Source organism: Excalfactoria chinensis, chromosome 1 (genome assembly GCF_039878825.1).
Source record: "Excalfactoria chinensis isolate bCotChi1 chromosome 1, bCotChi1.hap2, whole genome shotgun sequence".
NCBI classification, from domain to species: Eukaryota; Metazoa; Chordata; class Aves; order Galliformes; family Phasianidae; genus Excalfactoria; species Excalfactoria chinensis.
In genome coordinates this window covers 121666387-121688604 of record NC_092825.1, presented here as the reverse complement: position 1 = coordinate 121688604, position 22218 = coordinate 121666387, and the positions used below count along the sequence as shown (strand labels likewise).

The 22218-nt window shown below is 40.6% G+C and overlaps 1 protein-coding gene across 1 annotated transcript in view; it reads right to left on the bottom strand.

Moving 5' to 3' along the window:
* DHRSX (dehydrogenase/reductase X-linked) overlaps positions 1 to 22218 on the bottom strand; it is a 149499-nt gene that overhangs the window by 109952 nt on the left and 17329 nt on the right. The window contains exon 2 of the mRNA XM_072345629.1: positions 5370 to 5477. Within this exon, the coding sequence (XP_072201730.1) occupies positions 5370 to 5477 (108 nt within the window). The remainder of the gene's footprint in view (positions 1 to 5369; positions 5478 to 22218) is intronic.

Genomic DNA, 22218 nt, shown 5'->3' with positions numbered 1-22218 from the left:
TCTTTACCACTGCAGAGCATTTCATTCCAAAATCCCAGCAGGAAGATGTGCTTCTGCTCTCTGACTTTGCTTCAAAGCGGGTTTATAGAAGGTCTACATCACTAAGCTATAGAGAGTTTATATATCCTCATATCATAAAAAAAAGTAAAACTGCATACAGTGTACATTGTCACCTTGTAATAAGTAATGCCTCCTATTTCTTTCCATGGAAACTACAACAGATAGAAAGAGCATAATAGCACGACTTGATAGAGCAAATTCTCAGCTACAAATACGTCAACACCATTCGTTATGTATTTTCACCAGTGATAAACAGGAATCTGCATGCCATGCATTCTCTGTAACCTTGATAAGCTTGTTGTCCTCTAAACCTCTTCAATTTTTATGCTATCCATTCTTAAATAAGCAGATAGGAACTCAGTCCAGTTCTGACGGTGCTAGCACATGAAGGATTTGTACAGCCTCAAATTCACAGTCTGTTTTGTTTGTTCATTTTTTACTAGCTTATTATATTAGATTTTCCACCTGCTATTGAGCACTGACATTTCATAGAGCAGTCAACTGTAGCCCTGTAGCCTCAAGACCTTCATCTAAAGTGATGATGGTCAGCACAGAATCCAGCATTTCAAGACTTTTCTCTGTGTTTTGCATTTTTCTCCATGTCTATCACACCATCTTTGTCTGCACTGAATTTCATGTGCCTTTGAACACCAAGTATTCAGCCTCTTCTGGTCTTTCTGCAATTCTTCACAAATTCTTTACCAACCTGAATAATCTAATGCAATGGAAAAGACTTGACGCTCCACTATTTGCCCCTTCTCTAGAATTACACGTCAAAAGCATGGGCTCTAATACTGAACTTGAGGGGTAACACATCCTCTACTGTGAAAATAGACATTTACGTCTGCGTTCTGTAAATACTACACAATCTGTGAATGTTACAATATTTCCTCTTATCCTTTGGAACATGTTATATCCTTAAGAACCTGAAGGTATTTTGCTTTAAGGCTTCTAGAAATCCAAACAAAGTATAATAACCTGAATCTCTCTCATCCACTCACCTTCTTACAAACTCATTTAATCCAAGTATTTTATTATCTAATATTTGATTGAAATACATTTCTAATAAAGATCACTATCCAAACGGGAATTCTTGTGATCTAAATGTCTTGTCACAGTATAAATATAATTTTTAAATGTCCCGATGAATGCTGCAGTAAGTCATAAATAAGTAGCCTTAAAATATTGCCAAAATTTTACAGGTTAAATGTTCAGAATGAAGAAACATTTATAAAATAAGACCTCTTAAAGCAAAGATAGCGACAGTCTTCAGACTGAAATTAGAGACTAAGGCATTCCACAGAATTCTGACGGACCTGGGAGGCTCTATGCAGCAGCATAGCTTTTTAAGTAGAGTTTTTCATAACCTTGGAAATAGTGTACTAAAATGTTAAAAACTTATCTTGAATTACAAGACAATTCGTCTGCATTTCTGCAGTCTTCATACTGAGTAAAGTAAAACATTACCCAGTCCAAAAGGCTGGTGATTTTTGGATGTTTCCTGACTACTCCCATAACCCATTCAGGCCTAACAAAACACAGCAAAACTTGGGAAGACAAGACTTTCCTAGAAATAATTATACTTCTGTCTACTTTAAGAAAAGACTATTAAAGTCTCCCACACAAAATCTGAGCAATTGAAATTAAATCAAACTGTCTTTGCAATGAATAATTGCATCATCTCGATAGGGTTTAATTATCCTTCTAAAGTAACTTTGTAGCATTATATCATATAAGAATTGTCTGATATGTGGCACAGAGAGTCCAACTCGAAAACTGGAAGCTAATCTAAACCAAAAAGATGACAGAAATATCTCCTGCTTGGTCTCTTACAGAGTTTATAGAGATGACAGAGTGCTGATTCTGGCTGAGGAAGTACATTTATTTATGCCAAAATTTCCTTGCTAAGATAATTCACTTGAATATATATGCATACGTTGAGATATATAATGAGATTGTTTCGTTCAGACTGTGAGACACTGATATACTCAAACACCAAAGACTGGTTATCCTGCCACAAAACTGGTGATTTATACCAAGCAGCATATGTACAACACTGTCAAGTGCGAAATCTTTTGATTTACATTCACCATTTGCAAACAGAAACATCAAAGCTTCTACATGAGATGCTGCCACTCTTTTTCTTCCCCAAGTTTTCTCTCATTAATTTACAGAGAGAAATATATATATATATATATAAACATGAAAGGAAAAATCAAACTGAAGCTCTTCTCAAAAGAGCTTAAAAGTCAGAACTTTTAAGATGCACTCATTTTGGTGATGAAGGATGGAAGGAATACAAAGAATTCATGCTTTTGATCAATCTAAATTCAGACTCACAGAACTATAGTCCATACTGTGAACCAGAACCAAGACTAGGTTTGTGGTCATTAAAATAGCTACAACTATTTGATTTTCAGTGTTCTTATTGTTGGAAGAATATTTATTCAGAATCCACACAAAACACCATCTTCAGTACCAGCTGCTGATCAATAGGTACCAAAAATGGCATGTCATTTCCCTCCTCTGAAAAACAAAATGCAAGCTTATTTATCAAGTACCAAGTTGTGTACTGGAGCAGGAACTCTCAGCACAGCCGACTCGGAAAGCTCACCACTGGCAGCAGCTTTCCTTGCCAGGGATCCCAGCTTTCCTGAAGTAAAAACCTTGCTCACAGTGAGCAATGGTACTGCTGTCTGCCAAAAAGCCTCCATGAAATCTATCAAAATAACTCATAGAAAATTACTTTCATCATTTCAGCATTTGTGCTGAACTTTTTTGCAGTGAGAGGCTGAGGACAGGGCTTGCAGCACCTTGCAGAGCAGCCCTGTGCAGCGCTGCTGGGAGTGGAAAGTAAGAAGCTGTGAAAGCACTCTGCGGGAGAACACTGCCGTTTTGTATTGTGACTATGCATATTCCATCAGGTAGAATACTTTCCACTTATTTGCCTTGATCATTTCACTGGTAGATTGGATTTAAATGTAAGTTACTCAAACAGTGACACCACTAAAATGTGAAACGGAGTCAAAATCACATCCATCACAAGTGGTGAATCATCTTTGCATTAGATATTCATGTTAACTCACTTGCCCGCTGCAGGGATATCATCCATTACTGCTAAACTTTCATATTATTTAGTCCCTACAATTGGAGGGTAGCACTCAGTGAATGAATAAAGTTAAATGTGAGCAAAACATGAGTCTGATCCTCTTCCTGACCCCAAATGTGCCTAACATCCATACTTTTTTTTTTCACATCGGCTCATATTTACATAAACACACACGGGGAAAATAATTCCTACACTAGAAAGTTCAAGCACACTCCACAGAATCACACGAAATCGTAGGTGTTGGAAGGGACTTCTGGAGAGCATAAAATCCAACCCCCTGATAAAGCAGGTTCCCTACTGTAGGTTGCACAGCCTGGAGCTGAAAGTGCTCACGTACCGGCAGGCATACCCTGGACACTTTTGACTTACCATCAGCAAGTGGGATGGAAGGCCATTGCATTTAATACGTTTTCGAGCCTACTCATCCTACTGAGAGGGCTTGCTTGCTCTGAAGAATTTCACAGGCAAAGAAGATGGCTCTGACTCACCAGACTCAGTGTTGAGGTCAGAGTTTGGTTGAAAGAATTAAATCAATTGAAAATCTTACTCATCAACTGCTTCCTATAATTAATTTCATTAATTTACACCTCTGGAGATTCATAATGCAACTATTAAGGCTGGTACAAATTAAGAGTCAATGGAAATGCGTACATCTGTCAGCACCAGAAGAAACAGCAGAGCAAAGGGTTAAAAGAATGCCCTTTATTCATAATAAAGGGCGCATTTCAATGAGTTTGTTAATGTCAATATCATCATACTGTGGACTTGCCAGCAGACGACCGTGCACTCTGACACCAGGAGGACAGCAGCAAGGTTGTAGTGTATCACCTATTTCATTAGTTTTCCTGCTAGTACAGCCCAGTAAGCAGACTATGAGATGATGACACCAAAGGGCATAAAAGATCTGCCCATAAACTAGCTTGTCATTTCCGATCAGGAAGAACCACAGATTAAAGAGAAGGGCTCGGCAGCTGACATACTTTGTCCCAGGCTGCAGATGAGTGAGGCTCATCAGACCACACACTTTTGTGCTTCTGAGGGTTGCTGTGAGTGCGACTACATGAAATCTAAGATCAGTTTGCTTGTAGATTCTGTAAATATGATGTAAATATTCCCTTCCCTTTCCTAAACATTTTGCTTTAAGTTTCGTTACACAGAATCTAAATATTATACATTACATGATATAAAGTAAGTCTTCAAAGAAGTACCAATATTCTACACTTCCCCAGTTCCATGCAAAGAGGAGAAAATTGGCCTTTTTGTTTCCTCACTGAGTCCATTCTGCAGTCCACCTTCAAGATGAAAAGTGACTTCTTTAGTGAAATATTCATGCCACCATTAGCTACATCTCACCACATTAGCTACGTCTACCATCTAGCTACGTACAGCAGCATCTGTTTGCCTTTTACAGATGCTTAGTTCTGACACATCTATTAAAACTTGTATGAGTAAGTGGTATTCTGCATTACATCTGTACACTTCCAGGGCAAGTCCATTAGTGTTACTTACTACAGAACACTGAAAATACACGGCTGTTATGTGCTTGTGTTTGTTTTGCTTTTGTTTTTATTCTTATTTTTCTTTCAAAATAGATGCGAATGAAACCTTAGAGATAAACACTTTAAAATTAATGGAGAGAAATAAGCATTTGCAAAGGATGACTTGTCCATTCCATCTCAGACTGACGTGACAGAACTTCTGAGAAGTAAATGTGAGTTTTCCACATGTTTGAAGTTACAATGGTTTCTGCTGCTCCAGACAAACACAAATCATCCCCCAAGAAACCCTGGAATATTCCTTCGAGTTTTTCATTAGTTTTCCTCTTGCTGAAAATGTGTTCCACAAAGTTCAAGTTCATTCTCAATTAAGGAAATCGTAAATGAGTTGTTAAAATATTTACATACTGCCCATATTTGCAGTCTTTTCCATGACCTGCTTGTTGATTTTTCACATAAAGTACTTCAAGCCCTCCAAGTTTTGTATTTGAAAAAATAAAATAAAATCACTTTTCTTTAAAATCTTGCAAAGCAAATTATAAATCAATTTTTCATTTGTGCTAAAAGTCGGCTCCTCCCCTTGCCATCCTTCATCTTCCATACTTATGCTTATACTGGAAAGAAAATACTCCACAAAAGACACAAAAATACTTTCTTAAACAAACAAAAAATATATATTAGTATTTGAGAAATAATGACTGTACCTATTATAACGTGCATGCCAAGTCTTGCCAAATGCTTCACAGTATGGTAACCAATTCCTTTAGCACCTCCAGTCACTATAGCAACCTTTCCATTTTGTGTAGGGAAAACTACAGGAAGAAAAAGAAATAATGCAACGTTAGGTCATAGTAGTAACACGATTAAGAACTTAAGATGCATCTGAAAGAGACACACACTTAACAACCTGTCCTTCAAAAATACTGCCTTAACTTTGTTAAGGAGCAGCCCGACAGCTGTTAGAAGTCAGCTTGGGGACTGTTTACTTCATGCACACAGGGAAAAAATTCAATTGGCAGCATGAAATCCTGCAAAGTTCTTGCATGACAAAGAGCAGAGCCCAACATGTGCTCCGCCGGGAGCACGGGACACAGTGAAGAGCTCAGCCAAAGCAGACACGTCCACGCAAAGGGCAGAAACCAGTCCACCTAATTTAATTGCATAACTGAGTACTCTGCTTGTGGAAAATCACAGACTTCTGGTCCCCGAAGAAATGAGAACATAATTTTTGTGTTATACAACAGATCTGCTTTTTCCATCCACCACATCCCCCACTGCAGAAGCCATTTCTGATACCCACACAGGATGCCCCTCTGCACACGCCTTTGGGCACAAGGATGGTCAATGGGGCACAGGCCCTAAACCCATGACGTCAAGATTAACCCCTCTGCCTCCAAAGGAACCAAAAGGTGGCGAAATGCCAATGTCCCATACTGACACTGGGAGCGAGGTGCTTTTGCCTTTGTCACAGTGCTAATGATGGGCAGGAGGGCAACAGCCTTGCTCATACAGATCCTTGTGAGGAGGTCAGGAAAGCAGAATCCCAGAGTCATGCAGGTTGGGAAAGACCTTCAGGATCACCAAGACCACCCTGCCTTCAATCTACCAGGTTGTATTCCATTCCTCACTGCCACAAAGGTGAGCGGGTGCACGGATGCAGGCTGCACAGCGCAGCGTGGCAGGAAGCCTTCCTGCTGTACAGGAAAGCAGGAGCACTGCAGCCAAGTGGGAGCAGAGGCTTACAGATGAGAGGTTTAATTTAACTGTTTGGGTAAGCATAAATAGGGTCAAATATCAAATAAGGTTTTTGAGGAGGTGGCAGATCTTTCATGTGAATCCCCTGTGGTCTTTGTGCTACTGAGGTGAGTTCCTGTTTGGTTTTTAGAACAAGCTGCTAGATACTCGTACAGGGAAAACGGCGCCGAATATTTCCTTTTGCCACACTATAGTGGCTGCAGGCAATATTACAGATAACAATGTTAAATAGATGCCAACTTTCATCTATCAAAGGATTTTCTGTTTTGATTTCTAGGTTTTTAGGGGGTTTCTTTGTTGTACAACACAAACCTGTATTTCACACAGTTATGAAAAACAGAACTAGTGCAGATACAAGCTGCTTTCTTCACAGCAACTCCCAAATTTCATCTTTTCTTAAACACACAGCTATATTAAGTGTAATTCAGCATGAATGCCTATTCTCTTCAGGTAACCGCTTGACTCTTTCCATCCACGTAGACTACCAATGACATCCATGCATGCTTGTGTCCTAACAAATATAGCCTGAGCTAAACAAACCTTGGTCAAGAGTTTTCCTAAATGTTTTCAATTAGATACATCAGCAGCCCTGCAGTTTCTACCAAAAATGTTTATTGTAATGAACTCTACATGAAATGCCTCCACCTTTTCAATAGTTAGGTTTAGATAGCAAAGCTACGCCTGCTATTAAATACTTGGCTAGATTTCCCATTCTGTGAAGTCTTTCCCAGTTGTTTACTACTTTACCAATCTTAGCTTTTTTTAGATGACATTTTTTCTGGTCTGTCTTCTGTCAGCAACACATACAAAACAAAACAACAACAAACGCTTTTGCAACAGAAAACGAATTCTTTTAAAGAGGAAGAAAAATAAGATGCTTGTAGTGTGATCTAAGCTGTCATCACCTCTGTGTGACTAGTCCTTGTATGTGGCTGGATATGTTTTAAATCTGGCAAGGACGTAACCTTCAGTCCCTTCTGCAGTGCCCGAATGATCCAAGTCCTGAAAATGGGAGGAGAATGTGTGTGCTTTGTTCAGCTTGGGTGGCATTTTAGAATACAAGAAAATGCAACCACAATTTCTTGTACCAGTGGTGAAGGGGACAGGTCTTCTACACAGCAACAGGCCACAGTCTTCACAAGGCAGCAGGCAACTCCAAAACCAATGAAAAGGACAGAAACGATATGGAAGAGAGCAAAGATGGCCCCAGAACTAATGAGATTTTGAGGAGGAAATCAGCAAAAAGACTTTTCTCTAAGCAGTCTTGCAGATACTCAAATGTCTGGGTTCTCCAGGATGTTTCTTTAGCTTCTCCAAGAAGGAAGTCTATCATTTCACTGTGAAAAAAAAAGGAGAAACACAACCTTCCTGTGTTTCTTATAACCCAGTTCAGGTTTGTTAGCTCAGAAAGTTCAAGGCACTTAAAAAGCAACTCTTACAAAGCAAACACTCCTTAATCCACCTTAGTTCACACCAGAAAACCCATTCTAAGATGCTTCCTGAAGGGGTGAAGAGGTTTAAACACAGACAAGGAGTACACAGGCAAGGAGTATTAGCATTGCTTTCTTGCTGAAGCAGGAAAGGTCATTGGTGGTCGAGACAGTAACATGTACAAGTCTTCCATGTGGCAAGATTGTATGCACTCATAGAGAAAATGCCCACTAGAAGACAAAAATGTAAGCTTAATAATCCACCATGTAGTCATCTTTTGAGTATTAATTAATCCAATCATAAACTGTATTGAAAATTGAGCCGTGACAGCTGGTAAAGCAAGCTGCATAAACAGAAGGTTTGCTTCCTTCCCCATAACTTGTCGTTCCTGCTTATTATTTAATCCTGTTTCACGTGTGTGAACCTGGAGCAAAAAGGACAATGAAATCATAACAAGGCTGTTTGTACCATAGAGCTTCGAAGACCTAGGAAGCACCCAGGGAAGGAAAAATGAGAGCTGCAGACATGTATGTAAATGGCCAGTATCCATTTTATTTACAAGTATGATATACAACTTCCAGAGAACTTGGTTTTGAATAGACAGAACAGTACATCTCAGTTCATTTAATTCCAAGTGGGAAACACAAAGAGTCCATTGAAACTGAAATACAAAGCCTGGGGAAAAAAAAAAAATAATAATAAACTCTCCCCAATTCTTAGGTTTAAGTTTTTAGATTGATCTTGAGTTCATTTTTATCTGTGAAAAAGGTGTGCTGTTTCCAACCAGACTCACATCTTAATGTACAAAGACTGTACACATGTACCAGACTGTACATCTTAATGTACAAAGAATCAGCATGAGGACAAAGCGCTGTTCATGTTACAACATCAACAGCCAAGGTCAGACTCAGGCTGAATGTGAAAGCCCAGTACACAGCCCCAGTACAAACCAGTCTGCATCAGTGTGTGCTTTCCACTTGAACGCAACCATCACATAGAATCTGAGAAACACCTTTTCATTGTGAAAACACATTTTCCATAGTGAATCACAACATAAAACTTCCAAAACTGCCCCGGGCACTGCTGGTTTCCCAGCAGATGCTGTTTTATGTTGTGTGCCAACTAGAGCTGAGTTTGGCCAGAGGCAAGTGAAACCCTAAGGGAACGGTCTCCACTGCCTAAACATTCTTTGGCAGTTTCTTCACCTCATTTTAAACATGGAATCAAAACATCCTAGCTCTCCTCTCCCTCTGCTTCTGTTCCTGGTAAGCAGGTAGATACCGATCTCAATTACAGGCCTGTATCTCCAGCAGTTTCACCATGGGACATGAGAACTGCACAGCCCTAATGCTAATGGGAAACCCTGACCAAGCACTTGCTGCTCATTTCCCTTTGTGTTCGAAGAAACTAGCCTGCGGTCTTTAAGCTCTTATTTATCAAGCCAAATTCTAACAGTCTTCTCCCAGGCTGATGGTTCTGTCTACATCTCAAAGTATTCAGAAGAAATAAGCTTATCTACTTTGCAAGTGGATTAAGCTAAAGCAGAAAAAAAAAAAAAAAAAAAAAAAAAAAGGCAGTGTTATTCTGTAATAAATATGTCCCAATATGAAGCTACCTTAAAATAACCATTGCCGTTTTAAAATATACTTTTCCCTAACCTGAAATAACTTCCTTGCACAGACAAATCTTCACACACAGCTGATGACATGATGAATTTAAGGCAATTCTGCAAAATACTAACTTTTGAGAGGCTCCTAAAGAGGGTGTTCTGTGCAAGTGCTAAGACCACGGAGTTAAAAAATAGAATGTAGACCTTCATTACCAACAAAATTTAGCTGAGGTAGAGGTGGAAGTAATGATGCAGACAAATCAAAACAGAGGCGACTGTCTTCTTAGCAGAAAAGTGCTGTGTAAACACAGACAAATCACAGAAAAAAAGAGCACTTCTTATAAGTTTTTTGCCTGTTTGAGGCAACATATACGTATATATCTAAACTTTACTGTGAAGCACAAAGCAAATTGCATCAAGTCCTGTCTTCTAACCTATTAATCCAGCACCTGCTTTTGTGGAATATGATGAGTCATGTGGACATTAAAATACAATATCTTTAAGATTAGCCTCTTCATTAAAACCTCTCCTTAAGATACCGATGGCCGAAGGCAGAATTCAGATTGTCTGCATGAGTCTCCAGCCCTTATCAGTCCAGAAAGACGAGCGCTGCAGAAGGATGGTCAGAGGGGCTACCTGAGGGCCTGCACCTCCCAGCCAGGCACAGGGACCTCAGGGGCATTTATGCTGAGGAGACCCTACAGACAAATCCTAACAGTTATTTTTCCAGCTTCCTCCTATAACTGAATAACTTCCATGCAAATGTTATCCCTGAAGGTATCTGGCAGAACCACAGATGGAAAAAAAAAAACTAAAAGAGAAGAAGGAAAAAGAAAGAAGCCACCATGAATATTCAGTTTGATGACAGAGTAACAAGGACCAGGTTTGGAGCTGTTCCTCTAGAACAACCCTGGGTAAGAAGAAGGGTGAACTGCAATTGTCAGTCCTCATCTAACGCCACAGGACATGGCACAGTCAAGTTTTTCTTGTTGGCTTCAGAATTCACATAGTTCAATCTGCAAATGAATTACTGAGCTGGTTTTCCTGTTCCAAAACATTCCAAGTCTTTCTCCACCATTTACACCATGGCGGTGCCGAGATTACAGCCACCAGCTGTTTCAGAGCAGATGGAACAGAAAGTAGTTCATTTGCTACACCGAGAGGCAATCAGTAGAGCACTGGGGAACCCACACAGCTTCCAGCAGTAGGCCTTACAGAAACATTGCCATAAGCTTCTGTCTTAGTAGAAACCAAGTGCTCAGGGTCAAATATTCATCCCTGGACATATAAAAGAGCCGGGCAATTTGGTGGACAAAAAGCTGGACATGAGACAACAGTGCTTATTTAGCCTGGAAAAGATACCAGAGAGGCCTTGTTGTGGCCCTCCAGTACTGAAAGCTTATAAACGGGAGGGAGACCAACTTTTACAGAGTCTAACAGTGATAAAACAGTAGGCAATGGCTTTAAACTGAAAGAGGGAAGATTTAGGTTAGATGTTAGGAAGAAATTTTTCACACAGAGGGTGGCAAGGTGCTGGCACAGCTGCCCAGAGAAGCTGTGGTGCTCAAGGCCAGGCTGGATGGGGCCCTGGGCAGCCTGAGCTGGTGGGGGGCAGCTCAGTCCACAGCAGGGAGATGGAACTGGGTGATCTTTAGTGTCCCTTCCAACCTAAGCGATTCTATGATTCCAAGGAATAAACCGGCCGATATATTTTGCATGACATGAGCTCTCACCAGCAGGAAAGCTGTGAGCCTGAGCCTGTGCAGATGATCTTTCAAATGCAAATGGATCTCCTGAATTTGCACACCAAAATCTTTTCTGCCTCTGCCGCTTCCTATCACTTTTCTACGGAACATCAGTATGCAATCAAGATTGAAGGCTTTTAAGATAGGAAACCAGGTAGGTGGCAACCAGCCTGACTAGTCCTTGTGTGCAGTGGCATCCTGCTGCTTTCAGCAGCTCCATGCCATTAGACTTTCCATTCACAACTGCCATGTGCGCATGCAGATCCACAGGCACATGACCGATGGATCCAACATACCTGAATTCATTTGGCTTATTTGTATAAAGGTGACTGGTTTGCCCAGAAAGAGCAACTATTTCATCACAACTGAAAATTCGCACTGGCTATGGGACCAGCTTCCAAGCTTTTGTCTTGCTTAGTTTTTAGAGAAATATAGTTGGGAATCATTAGGAAATGGAGGCATCAGAGAGAGGCTGGTACTGAGTGTATGGATGGGAAGCGAAAGGTGTTGAAGAACCAGAACAGCAGGAGAAACCAAATCATGGAAATACGTCCCTTGGCCCATAGAGGCAGAGTATCTCAGAGTGCTATTCATGGAAGAACAGGAGCCAGGTGGCTGGAAGAACTTCAGCAGCCAGGGAAAGACCTAATTTAAGAAGCCTCCCACACAGCAACAGATAGGGAAGGCAGATCGTGAATAAGCGCTCACAAAACCACAGCAAAAACCCTGGATTCGTATGACCAGGTTTCTTGTTCAACCATTGCACATGGTGCACATGAGTTGCAAGAGACTGCAGCAGCAGTTTGCCTGGGATGCCTAGGCATTTGGGAATCCCACCAGTGCTGCAATTCATGCCAAGCCAGGTATCCCGACAGCATATCACAAAGTGTCCAAAAGGAAGCAGGGCAGCAAATGGCACAAAAGCCAGAACCCAACCCCATCAACATGTGAATAGGTGGTATTTCTTCAGATTTAACAGCAAAAGTCTGCTGAACCAAACTCACGCAATTATTTACAGTCAATGGAAACAACCAAGGAAAAAAAAAGTAAGCCTGCTGTAAGGCTACAGCATTAGTTTTTTGACAAAGATGCCAGCTTGCTTACAGGGACAAAGCAAGATTTCCAAGCAAGATGACAAGTCCTTCATAGAAGCCAGAGAAAGAAGTTTCTGAAATCTATTTCAGGATCTGTCCCCGGACATTCAATTTATTTAGCACATGGGAAAGCTGTACTACACAGTGCTAATAAGCAGAGCAGCTCCTTCTCCCTCCAGTTCTACCTTTCACGAACACACTGGGGAGCTTTGTGAGGTATTACATAGACAACAGGTACTATTACAGCTCACTGTCATAACATCATACCAAAGCTATCCACAGCAAGAATAAACTGTACTAAAAAATCCCCACGTTAAGAAAGATGCAAGGTAAACTGAAGCAGCAGAAAGAAGAGAGTGACACAAGCACTACAGGACCACAAAACATATCTTTTGCTAAAAAAAAAATAACAAAAATAATGCTACCCAAAATAAGGCAGCTTTTCAGAGCAACAGCTCTTAGCATTCTGTAGCCCAAATCCCATGATAAGAGATCTCTCCAGCAACAATGGGGAGGTGGAATGCGGCACTAAAAAATTCATTTGCATGACACACCTATCTGCATTTCTACCACCGATTCCTGGAAAGTCAGGATTAAAGCAGGTACAGTGTGTGCAGAAGGCAGAGTGGGGGAAGGAGAAGGGAGTATCAGCCTCTCGAGGATACTCTTTTTGTGGAGAGGAGGTTGTTTTCAAGTACTTCAACACTCTCTCTTCACTTTCCCTCTTGCTTTCAAGTATTTAGCTCCAAGAAACAAATCTCTAAGTAATTTAATACACCTGAATTGTAGATCTCTGTATGGTGGTATTGCACTTATGGCAGAAAAAACAAACCTAACACAAAACACAACAAGCCCACAAAAAGAGACCTGCTTTGTTCACATCTTGGCCAACAGTATGGATCCAAATTCCCTGAAGTTTGGTGTTGGGATGGTGGTGTAAGTCAAGGTATTGTAACCAGTGACTGGACCACTACTGCCAAAGTCAAGAGAAAACATATTTCCTCTGCACTTGCAGATGTGTTTTCAGTGCCTTGTTTTCTGGGGCTCATGCCTGGAGTGTTGGCCAGCGGAAGGGTTCTACCTGGTAAGAAGGGCCAAGGGAAGCTGCACTTGCACATATTTTTTCAGGTGGAGCCCAAGTGTTTCTGGTTTACTTGTCAAGTAGCAGTATTGATCCAGGACTTTTGGCAACCGCTATACTTGCCAGAAGGGCTGCAGAGAGATACAGATAATTGCAGTTTTCAAAAACAATATATATGGTAATTCTCCAAACTAATTTAAGCTGACTGTCTTCACTCTGACTGTGAAGAACGTTTTCCTCCAATAAACCCCGTGCAGACCTTCTGCAGTCAGCATCATTTATCATTCCAGAAAATTCTGAATGTTGCTCCCTTCCTTAAGAAGTGAGAGGCTGAGAGTGGAGAAAAGTGAAGAGAATGGTTAATCTGGGGTATTTTCTTAACAATTCTGAATTGGATTTCTCTAAGGCAAATGGCCACAAGGCTGCATTGAAGAATGGTCTGATGAAGGATACATCTGATCTTTGCACAGTACAAGTTCAGGCTGATTTTGACAGAGCTAATAGGAAGCTGGATCCCAACCAGTATGGAGCTGCCCTAAGGTAGGAGAAAGAAAAGGAGAAGGGAGGGTGTAGTTTTTGAGTCCTAGATCTCACTTCTGAATATGTTTGCCATTCTAGGGTACTTTGTTCCTTTAGCCAAAACTCATCTGAAGATAACAGAACTGAAATTATTTTTTACAAGTGCCAAACTGATTAAACACGCCATCACACAAATCCAACAGTGAGAAAATAATTCAGCACACTATTAAAATCTGCTAAAAAATTTATCAGGAATTCAGGTTTGCCCACAAAGTGCTACAGGAGAAAGATTTCCAACTGCATGAGTGCATTTGTAGGAAGAGGAGAGCCCTAGAATACTGGGAAGGGAAGAAGGAAGAAAGGTGTGAGAGAGAGTCACACGTAACAGGCAGAAATATCACATTACACCTACAGGTACATCAGCATAGTTACAGCTCTTCAAGTTTTTTCTATACATCAAGCAACATCTGTCATTACATGCTAGTCCTTACCTTAAACATATTTGCCGTTTCAAGCTTGAACCAGTTTTTGCTAGAGAAACACTAGTCTCATGTAGCAAGGATATTTCACATAAAGGCTGATATGTGTTGACAAACTTGTGCAAGAATATTTGGCACAGAAACACTCACTTGCAATAGACTGCACATGGCATATTTTCTGGAACTGTGCAATCAGTTTGTCTCGAGGACAGAGGCCAAGTGGGGACTAGGATGAGGCCATGAAACTCCTTCTCTTGGAATAGGATGGAGGGCATTAAAGACAAGGTCACTGCAATAACGTGAAGAAATACTGATAAGTAGTTAGAGACGCTGAACAGCCACACCCTGCATGTTAAGACCAATGGATTTATTAAAAATATCAAGGAAAGAAATCTGGCTCCCAACTGAAAGTAACTGTTCCCTGCATGTTCATATATTTAAAGAATCTGCTTGTCCAAATCATTTCTTACATGGGAAAATACTATCACGAGGATAGAAGAAGTCATATTTCCATTTGCCATGTATTCTCTGCCCTGCTTATCTTTCATTTCTTTTACATATTTACCTACTAAATGTTACTCTTTGGCTTTCTTCTCTTTCACTCCAGTCACACTAAACATAGAGAACTTATATACAGGTATATCTTTAATTTAAGAAAAATCATCTGGTTATCTCTTGAATAGATTTACTGATCCTTTCTTCCATACTCCCTCCCTCTAGGCAAATGTAACTGTGCAATACCTTAGGCAATGCCATTTTATGTAAGACTTGCCAATGCTCTTTAAGTTATGTCATCTTATATTTTTTTCCTGTTGTGAAATAAGAGATGAAAAAGAAGAGCTCAGCCCAGAAGATTTAAATAGGGATAATGGAAATAGCTCTGCATAGTCTGTGGAACAATTTTTCCCATCCTACAAAAGTAATAGGCACTAGAAATGTTTTTCATTCTGTATCAAGAACCAAAAATCCTCCATGCTTCAAGCTGTTACGAACCACCAGACAGATGCAATCTTTTTCAGAGCTGCTTGAACTGTTTGCATCATTAAGAAACAGCTTCAAGTCCTTGCTCTCAGTCAGGCCTGGCTGCCTTGCTGCTATACCCTTAGCATAAAGAAGCGTTCTTTATTTCCGGTGTCACCAAACACTTGACATTTAAAGACTTTTCTGTCCCTTTCCTCGACCCTCAAAAGTTCCCAATAAATGTAATATTTTTCCTTGCCATGCTCAGAAAGCTGGTGGTCGATTTCTAAGGAACAATAAACAGAAGATAAAGTGTAATAGCATCAGAAAACATCTCCTCTAAGAAAGATCACATCCCAGCTAATTCCACTGACAGTACTGTTGTTATCTGCATAAAAAGCACCAGAGAATTCCTAAAGTACTAAAATTCCATGACCACCTGTGGAATAATAACATGTAGTTTGTAGTGCTGACCTAAAACCCAGGCTGACAACAGTGACTTTGAAATGATTAAGAAACAGAAAGATTCTGCAAAGGGCAAATTGTTACTCCATTATGATCGGAGTAAATGTAACAATCTGATGCAATGCAGAAACATCATCTAAGAACACTATAAACACTGGACTGTTTGTTTCAAAGCAAAGAGTCCTTCAGAGGAAAAACAAAACAAAAACAAACAAACAAGCCCAACCAACTGCAACTTTTGATTTAATACCAAACAATGCAGAAATCAACCTGGGCAGTCAGGCCTTCATGCCCTTCAGGGAAGCAGGGGTGATGTTATAAACACTGATGTCTGGACAATATTTTCTACCCAAAGGCCTGAAACTGACAAAATTTGGATATTAATCAACACTTTGCGTAGAAGCCAAAGCAAAGAGTGATCTACTTTCTTATGTTCAAGATGGAAATCCATACCAAAAGCAAAATACAGCTATCTGCTTCTTAGCATCTCACCACAAGAGTTAAAAAGTCAGATGACAACAGTTTATGCTTTGCAATATGACTTATGCTTGTCAAGAGATCAAATATTTTATTTATAGTTTTCAAAACAATATGGACAGTACTGCTATACTCCTAGCCAGTACAGGATACTGTAAGACAAAGACCAATATCTTCTTTATAGCTTCTACTTTTATTGTCTGTAAATTCTAACGCCTCTTCTTCTGACTACATGCTATTAAAAGATTGAATTAATTAATCCATCTCTTCTTGCTCAGAGCACTGAAAGCTGCAGCTGAGCAACAAATACATGAGAAAAGTCAATTCTTTAAACAGTTCCTTAATAAATTACATTCTGGGGAAAAAAAACGAAAAAAGTTAGCATGATCATTAAGAGTAGTTTTAACTGCACCTTCTCTCTTTGCATATTCCAATCAGGCTTAAGAGCATACAGCTGAAGGTCACATTCAGATCTGCCTCTTCCAAAAGGGAAAATGCTCTGATACCACTTGAGCCAACCCCTTCACTTCCCATGGTATTTCCATAAAACACAAATAAGTAAGCAGAAGTCATGAGTTGGTATACAGGACTTTGAAATTGAAATGTCTGTAATTGAAAGTTTTTTGAGTACATCACTTAAGAAAACCATGCAATCACTTCTGAACTGAAGTGCTTGTTATCATACACAAAGCTCCAGTAATTAGAATCAAGAAGAGAAGTACAAGGTGATTAGAAATTATTGGGAAAAAAATCTAGTTAACAGGAAGCAAAGCAGATGAACTAATTGGTATTTAAAGTTACCCTGAGATACCCTCAATTAATTAAAATACAAGATGTTAAAAAGCATATTTCCATATTATTAAAATCTTCAGGAATAACTAATGATCAGACCCACTACAGCATCAACAGTAACTCAAGTAAACTTCCAGGTAATACTAGGTTAACAAAAAAGGTGGAAAATAGCTTCAGCATCGCTCCCTCTCAGCTCTATACTTCCCTGAGCATTGGTTCTACATCTTCCATTGGTTACACATCCTTCCAAGCAGCCTTTGGATTCAGTCTTTTGGATAGCCCACACCAGGTGATAAGAACACCGCTCAATTGGATATCCTCTTGGCCTGAGATGCATGCACCTGAAACAGTGACCCAAAGACCTGAGAGCAGGTCTCGTGGCCATATACTCAACTCTGTGCTGGTACCGAGCCCGCTAGAGTTCAAAAACCATCCAGACAACACACTCAGACATAGCGTTTGTATTTTGGGTGGTCTTGTGTGGATCCAGGAGTTGCACTCACCGATCCTTATGGGTCCCTTCCAACTTGGGATATTTTATGTGTATTTATTTTGTGTGCTTCCATGCAGCCTCCCAGGGCCACCATTTTGCCTCCAGAAGCACAGACTGGCAATGGAAGATACTCTGTATGATTTTTGTCATTCTTTCTATTTTTAAGAGAGCTCTTATTTTAGATTGGAGGTTAACTGAAACCCCTGAACCTCTGGATAGGAGTTTTCTTCATGTAATATCACTTAAAAAACAGTCTGAAACTCGGAAGGTACAAATGATGTACATATTTTATCTGTCTTTAAGATGGCTGCAATGCTCATATACCAAAGACAGAATTTTATTCATTTTTCTCTTTGATTATATGAGAAGGTCAGGTGTGTTAAACGGAGTATAAAAGTCCAAATACAGAAAGGTCTCACCTGTAATAGGTCTAACTGCCTAGTTCTCTAACAGTAGTCAGAACAGGAAAAGAGTTATTTCCTTTCACACTCATCTCTTCCTTAATGCTCTCATAAGTGACCCAAAGTTTTCAGAAGGAAGTTGCCTACTCTGCAGCAGAGAGCTATTTGTTGGGAAAGATTTTCAATGAAATTGGAAATTTTTATTCCTCAGTGAAATCTGTATTTTCAAGTGAAATTCTATAGGCCATTAATCTAATGCATATTCACGGGACTCAGGGAATTATTTAACTTAGAGAAGCAGCTACTGTGCTTGCTCTGTAATTGCTCTTCGTCAAAATTGTCAAAGATTTTTAATATGCCAAATTACCACACAGAATAAAAGCTTTTGAAGTATGTCTCAATTTAAGAGGCCATCATTCTATAGTATCATTATCTGCTATTAATTTTGCAATTAGAGACTATCACATGCTGCTCTAAAGAAATGCAACTGTTCACAAAATGAGTCCCATTATTGATAATGCTCCGGGAATATGACACAACGTCCTATTTTCAGTTGTACACTTAATTACCTTCTATAAATAGATGGCCACATTTTTAAGGGAAAAGTGCATTTCTTACAGAGATACGTGACCTTGTTGACTGAAACCTCCCAGTGCTGTCTCTAGAAATGAGGGCTGCAGTTCCACAGGCACCAGTAGCTCTGCATGGCCAGGCTGTGATGTCACCCAGGAAGCAGCTGGCAGGGAGAGCATCCAGAACAGTGTCTGTCCATCTTTCCATGGTCCCGGCACAAGCGCCAGCATCCCTCACATGCTGGCTGGAGCACCAGCAGGTCTCTTGTCTGTGCTCTGCTTTTCCATCTTAACCGTGGATCCAGCCCAAATCGAACAGCCCTGCAGTCATTCACTTTGCAGGAAATAATCCAGGTGTGATGTAGCCTTTCAAGGAGATCTTTCCTTTTCTGCTTTTGTTTTTGTTTCTGAAGAAAAGCTACTTTGCTTACTCTGTTCTGAAGCCACCCGTCAGAGGACTGCAGTACCTCTCTGCAGCACTCGGAATGCCCTCACATTAAACAGCAAAGATACCCCAGCACCTAACTTGCATTTGATGCTCAGTCATTGAAATCATTTGACTAAGGCTTTGCTTTTGAGAAGCAAAAAGCAATTTAGCACTTTAAACGTATCATCAAATAATAATTAAAAAAAAAAAAAAATAGAGAGAGCTTGAGGAATAAAAGACTACAAGCTTGAACCGGCTTGTTCGGCAGCTCTCTGCTGTTTCCAGTATTTCTCTCTAGGGCTTTTTCCATGAATTCAGGATGCCTGCACTCCAAGCACAGGCCTATTGCTGAGCACAGGTCCCTGTGTCCCCAGACGCAGCAGTGCCTGGAGATGCCAGCCCTACATCCTAAAGGCAGCACAACTTGACAGCTGCCAGACTGAGGCTGCTTGACTTTCCAGTGGGGCTTCCTGGCCAGGCAGGTCCCCTTGGAAGAGACTGAGGCTATCAGGAGGCAAAGCCAGACCTACCCTTGCAATTTTTATTGCAAGCTGTACCAGCAAACAAGTGTTTTACTGCAGTGTGCTGGATACTTTGACGCTGTCCACACAGGAAATGGGGCAGCACTGTGGTTACCTCACCATTGCTCCAGCCACAGCCACTGGTCTATGCAGGCCTACCACAGCTCTGGCTAAATGCCCGCCTCCTGTGGTATGCTGTGGCTACCCTGCTTGTGTCCACAAAACATGCAACTGCAGGTACATCCCGGTACTTTGCCTGGGGAAGCTGGAAGGTGTTTTACTGAACAGGCTGTGCTTCTGCTAGTGTTGTTCTGCTAATGCTCATTGCACTGACATGCAGCACACAGGGGCTGTCCCCATGCAAGGAGAGCAAGACCATGAAGGTTCAGCCCAAGGAAGATCCATGTTCAGGCAGAGCTGATGCCCAGCAGGAAGAGGACAGGCAGAACAGCTCACCAGCCGCCCCACAGACTCTCCTTTGACAGCAATGACACTTCCCTAGAAGAGTGAGTGAACTTCACCAGCCTCATGTTTCCACACCCACTCTGCTGTTTCAGGCACAATGAATGGACAGATGACTTCTGCATCTGCTCCTGTACAGCACCACTGCTCATCTCAGGAAGTTACTACAGACTTTGATGTAGACCCTGATTCACTTGCAAGTGGCAGATTACTTCTGCAGATATGCTGTAGACAGCCGTTTCACAGAATCACTGAATCACAGAACTGTCGGAGTTAGAAGGGACCTCTGGATATCATCGAATCCAACCCAGAGCTAAAGGAGGTTCCCTACAGCAGGTCACATGGGGAGGCATCCAGATAGATCTTGAATATCTCCAGAGAAAGACACTCCACAGCCTCTCTGGGCAGCCTGTTCCACTGCTCCACCACCCTCACAGTAAAGTTCCTCCTTGTGATTGCATTGTACTACTTCTCTTCCAGTTTCTGCCCCATGCCCCCATGTTCTGTTGCTGCACGCCACCAAAAAGACTTGGCCACCATTAAAATGACTCCTGCACTTCAGGTAGTTATCAACAGTGATGAGATCTCTTCTCAGCATTCTGTCCTCCAGACTGAAAAGCCTCAGGTCTCTCAGCCTCTCATCACACAGGAGATGCTCCAGGCATTTATTACTGAATTGGAATTATATGTCCTTATGTCTCTGTACATATATATATGCATACATATACATGTACATATAAATACATGCCCTTCTTTTTTTTAAGGAAGAAAAAGAATTCTTGGAAAATATGATTAGAAGACTGGAATAAAATCTTGCTTTTCACTTGTACCTTGCAAGAAAGGTTGTCACTGTAGGATAACTCTAATGGCCATGCTGGAGATGAACTCCATGATAAGATATTGCCCCCCTATTTCATTGCTTTACATTCACTTGTCTGCATCCTAAAATATTTCTTCTCTCCCTCCCTGCAGCACTGGATGATTTCACATAACGACAATAAAAGATCAACTGACAAAATGGATGCATGAAAAATTACATAACGAGTAAAGTCACATGTCCAAAACTAAGTCCAAAGAACTCTTAGATCTTATGAGATGTTCATCTTATGTACTGATGACGTTGTGATCAACTTTTTAAACCGACTTCTGAGTTGGATTAGTTCTCTTTAAATATATACATCATATAATTAGGAAGTCAAACATCATCCGGTTAACATGGATTTTGCATTTCTTGACCTTTTTTCTTGCTAATTTTAACGTTAAAATCACATGTCATGTAATGCAGTGGATTCAGCTATGAATGCACAAGACTGGCACTTAGGTGCTGACATTAATTAGCACGAAAACACACTAACAGGCAGAAGATTAGATGACATCTGTATTCACAGTGGATTACTTTATTCAGTAACAATACCAAAAAATATATCCAAGAAGTGCTTGTATATCTGCTGTCGTATCCCGTTGTCAAAAATCTAGCACTTACTGCTCTGGAGGCATTCTGTTCACTGTGACATATTCAATAAAAAAGGTACAAACTAATTTCTCCGCCGTGTCAGTCCAAGCTTGTGAAAAGCATAGTGCCAGTAATGTCGTATTTATATGTGGAAAGTCACTTCCATTCTGTGTACTATGCAGACTGTCACATCCTTTTTATGCCATTTGCAGTGTTACCACCGAATTTTTCTTTTTTTTTAAAGAAACAGGTTTTGACCCCATCTCAATAAGTCTTCACTTAGCCAGGGCCAGTACAGAAGTTTGTTAAAATACTGTTATCCAGCACTACCCAGTTTAAGTTTGAAAACCATCTGCTTAGGACAGAATGCATCACCTGTGTTGGCTTTGTAAAGCACTTGGTGCAAGGGCCCTAATCTCTGCTTGTTTCAGTATGAATCCTCAGCACGAAGCATTTCTGCCTTTTGCACACCATGAGTGGGCAGCTGTAGGTGGCAATCAAACAATTGTCCAGACCACTCCATTTAGAAACACAACGGTAGATTAAGAACTTAATCCTGAATTCATTGAACACTCATAAAACTCATTAGATTCAAGCCCTGACTGGTGTGTGAGAGAAGAATAGGCTGGAGATCCCAGGTCAGGAGGCGGCTGAGCTTTGTTTTAATCTCATAGGACTGGGCTGTATCACACCCCCAAACTTAAAGTGTTCTCACCAATGAGAAATCCATGCAGAATTCATACGAGGTGAGTATTTTCTTGCATATTTTGGGGGTGTCCATTTATACCCAATCCAAGAGCTTTGCACAATCTTTCTA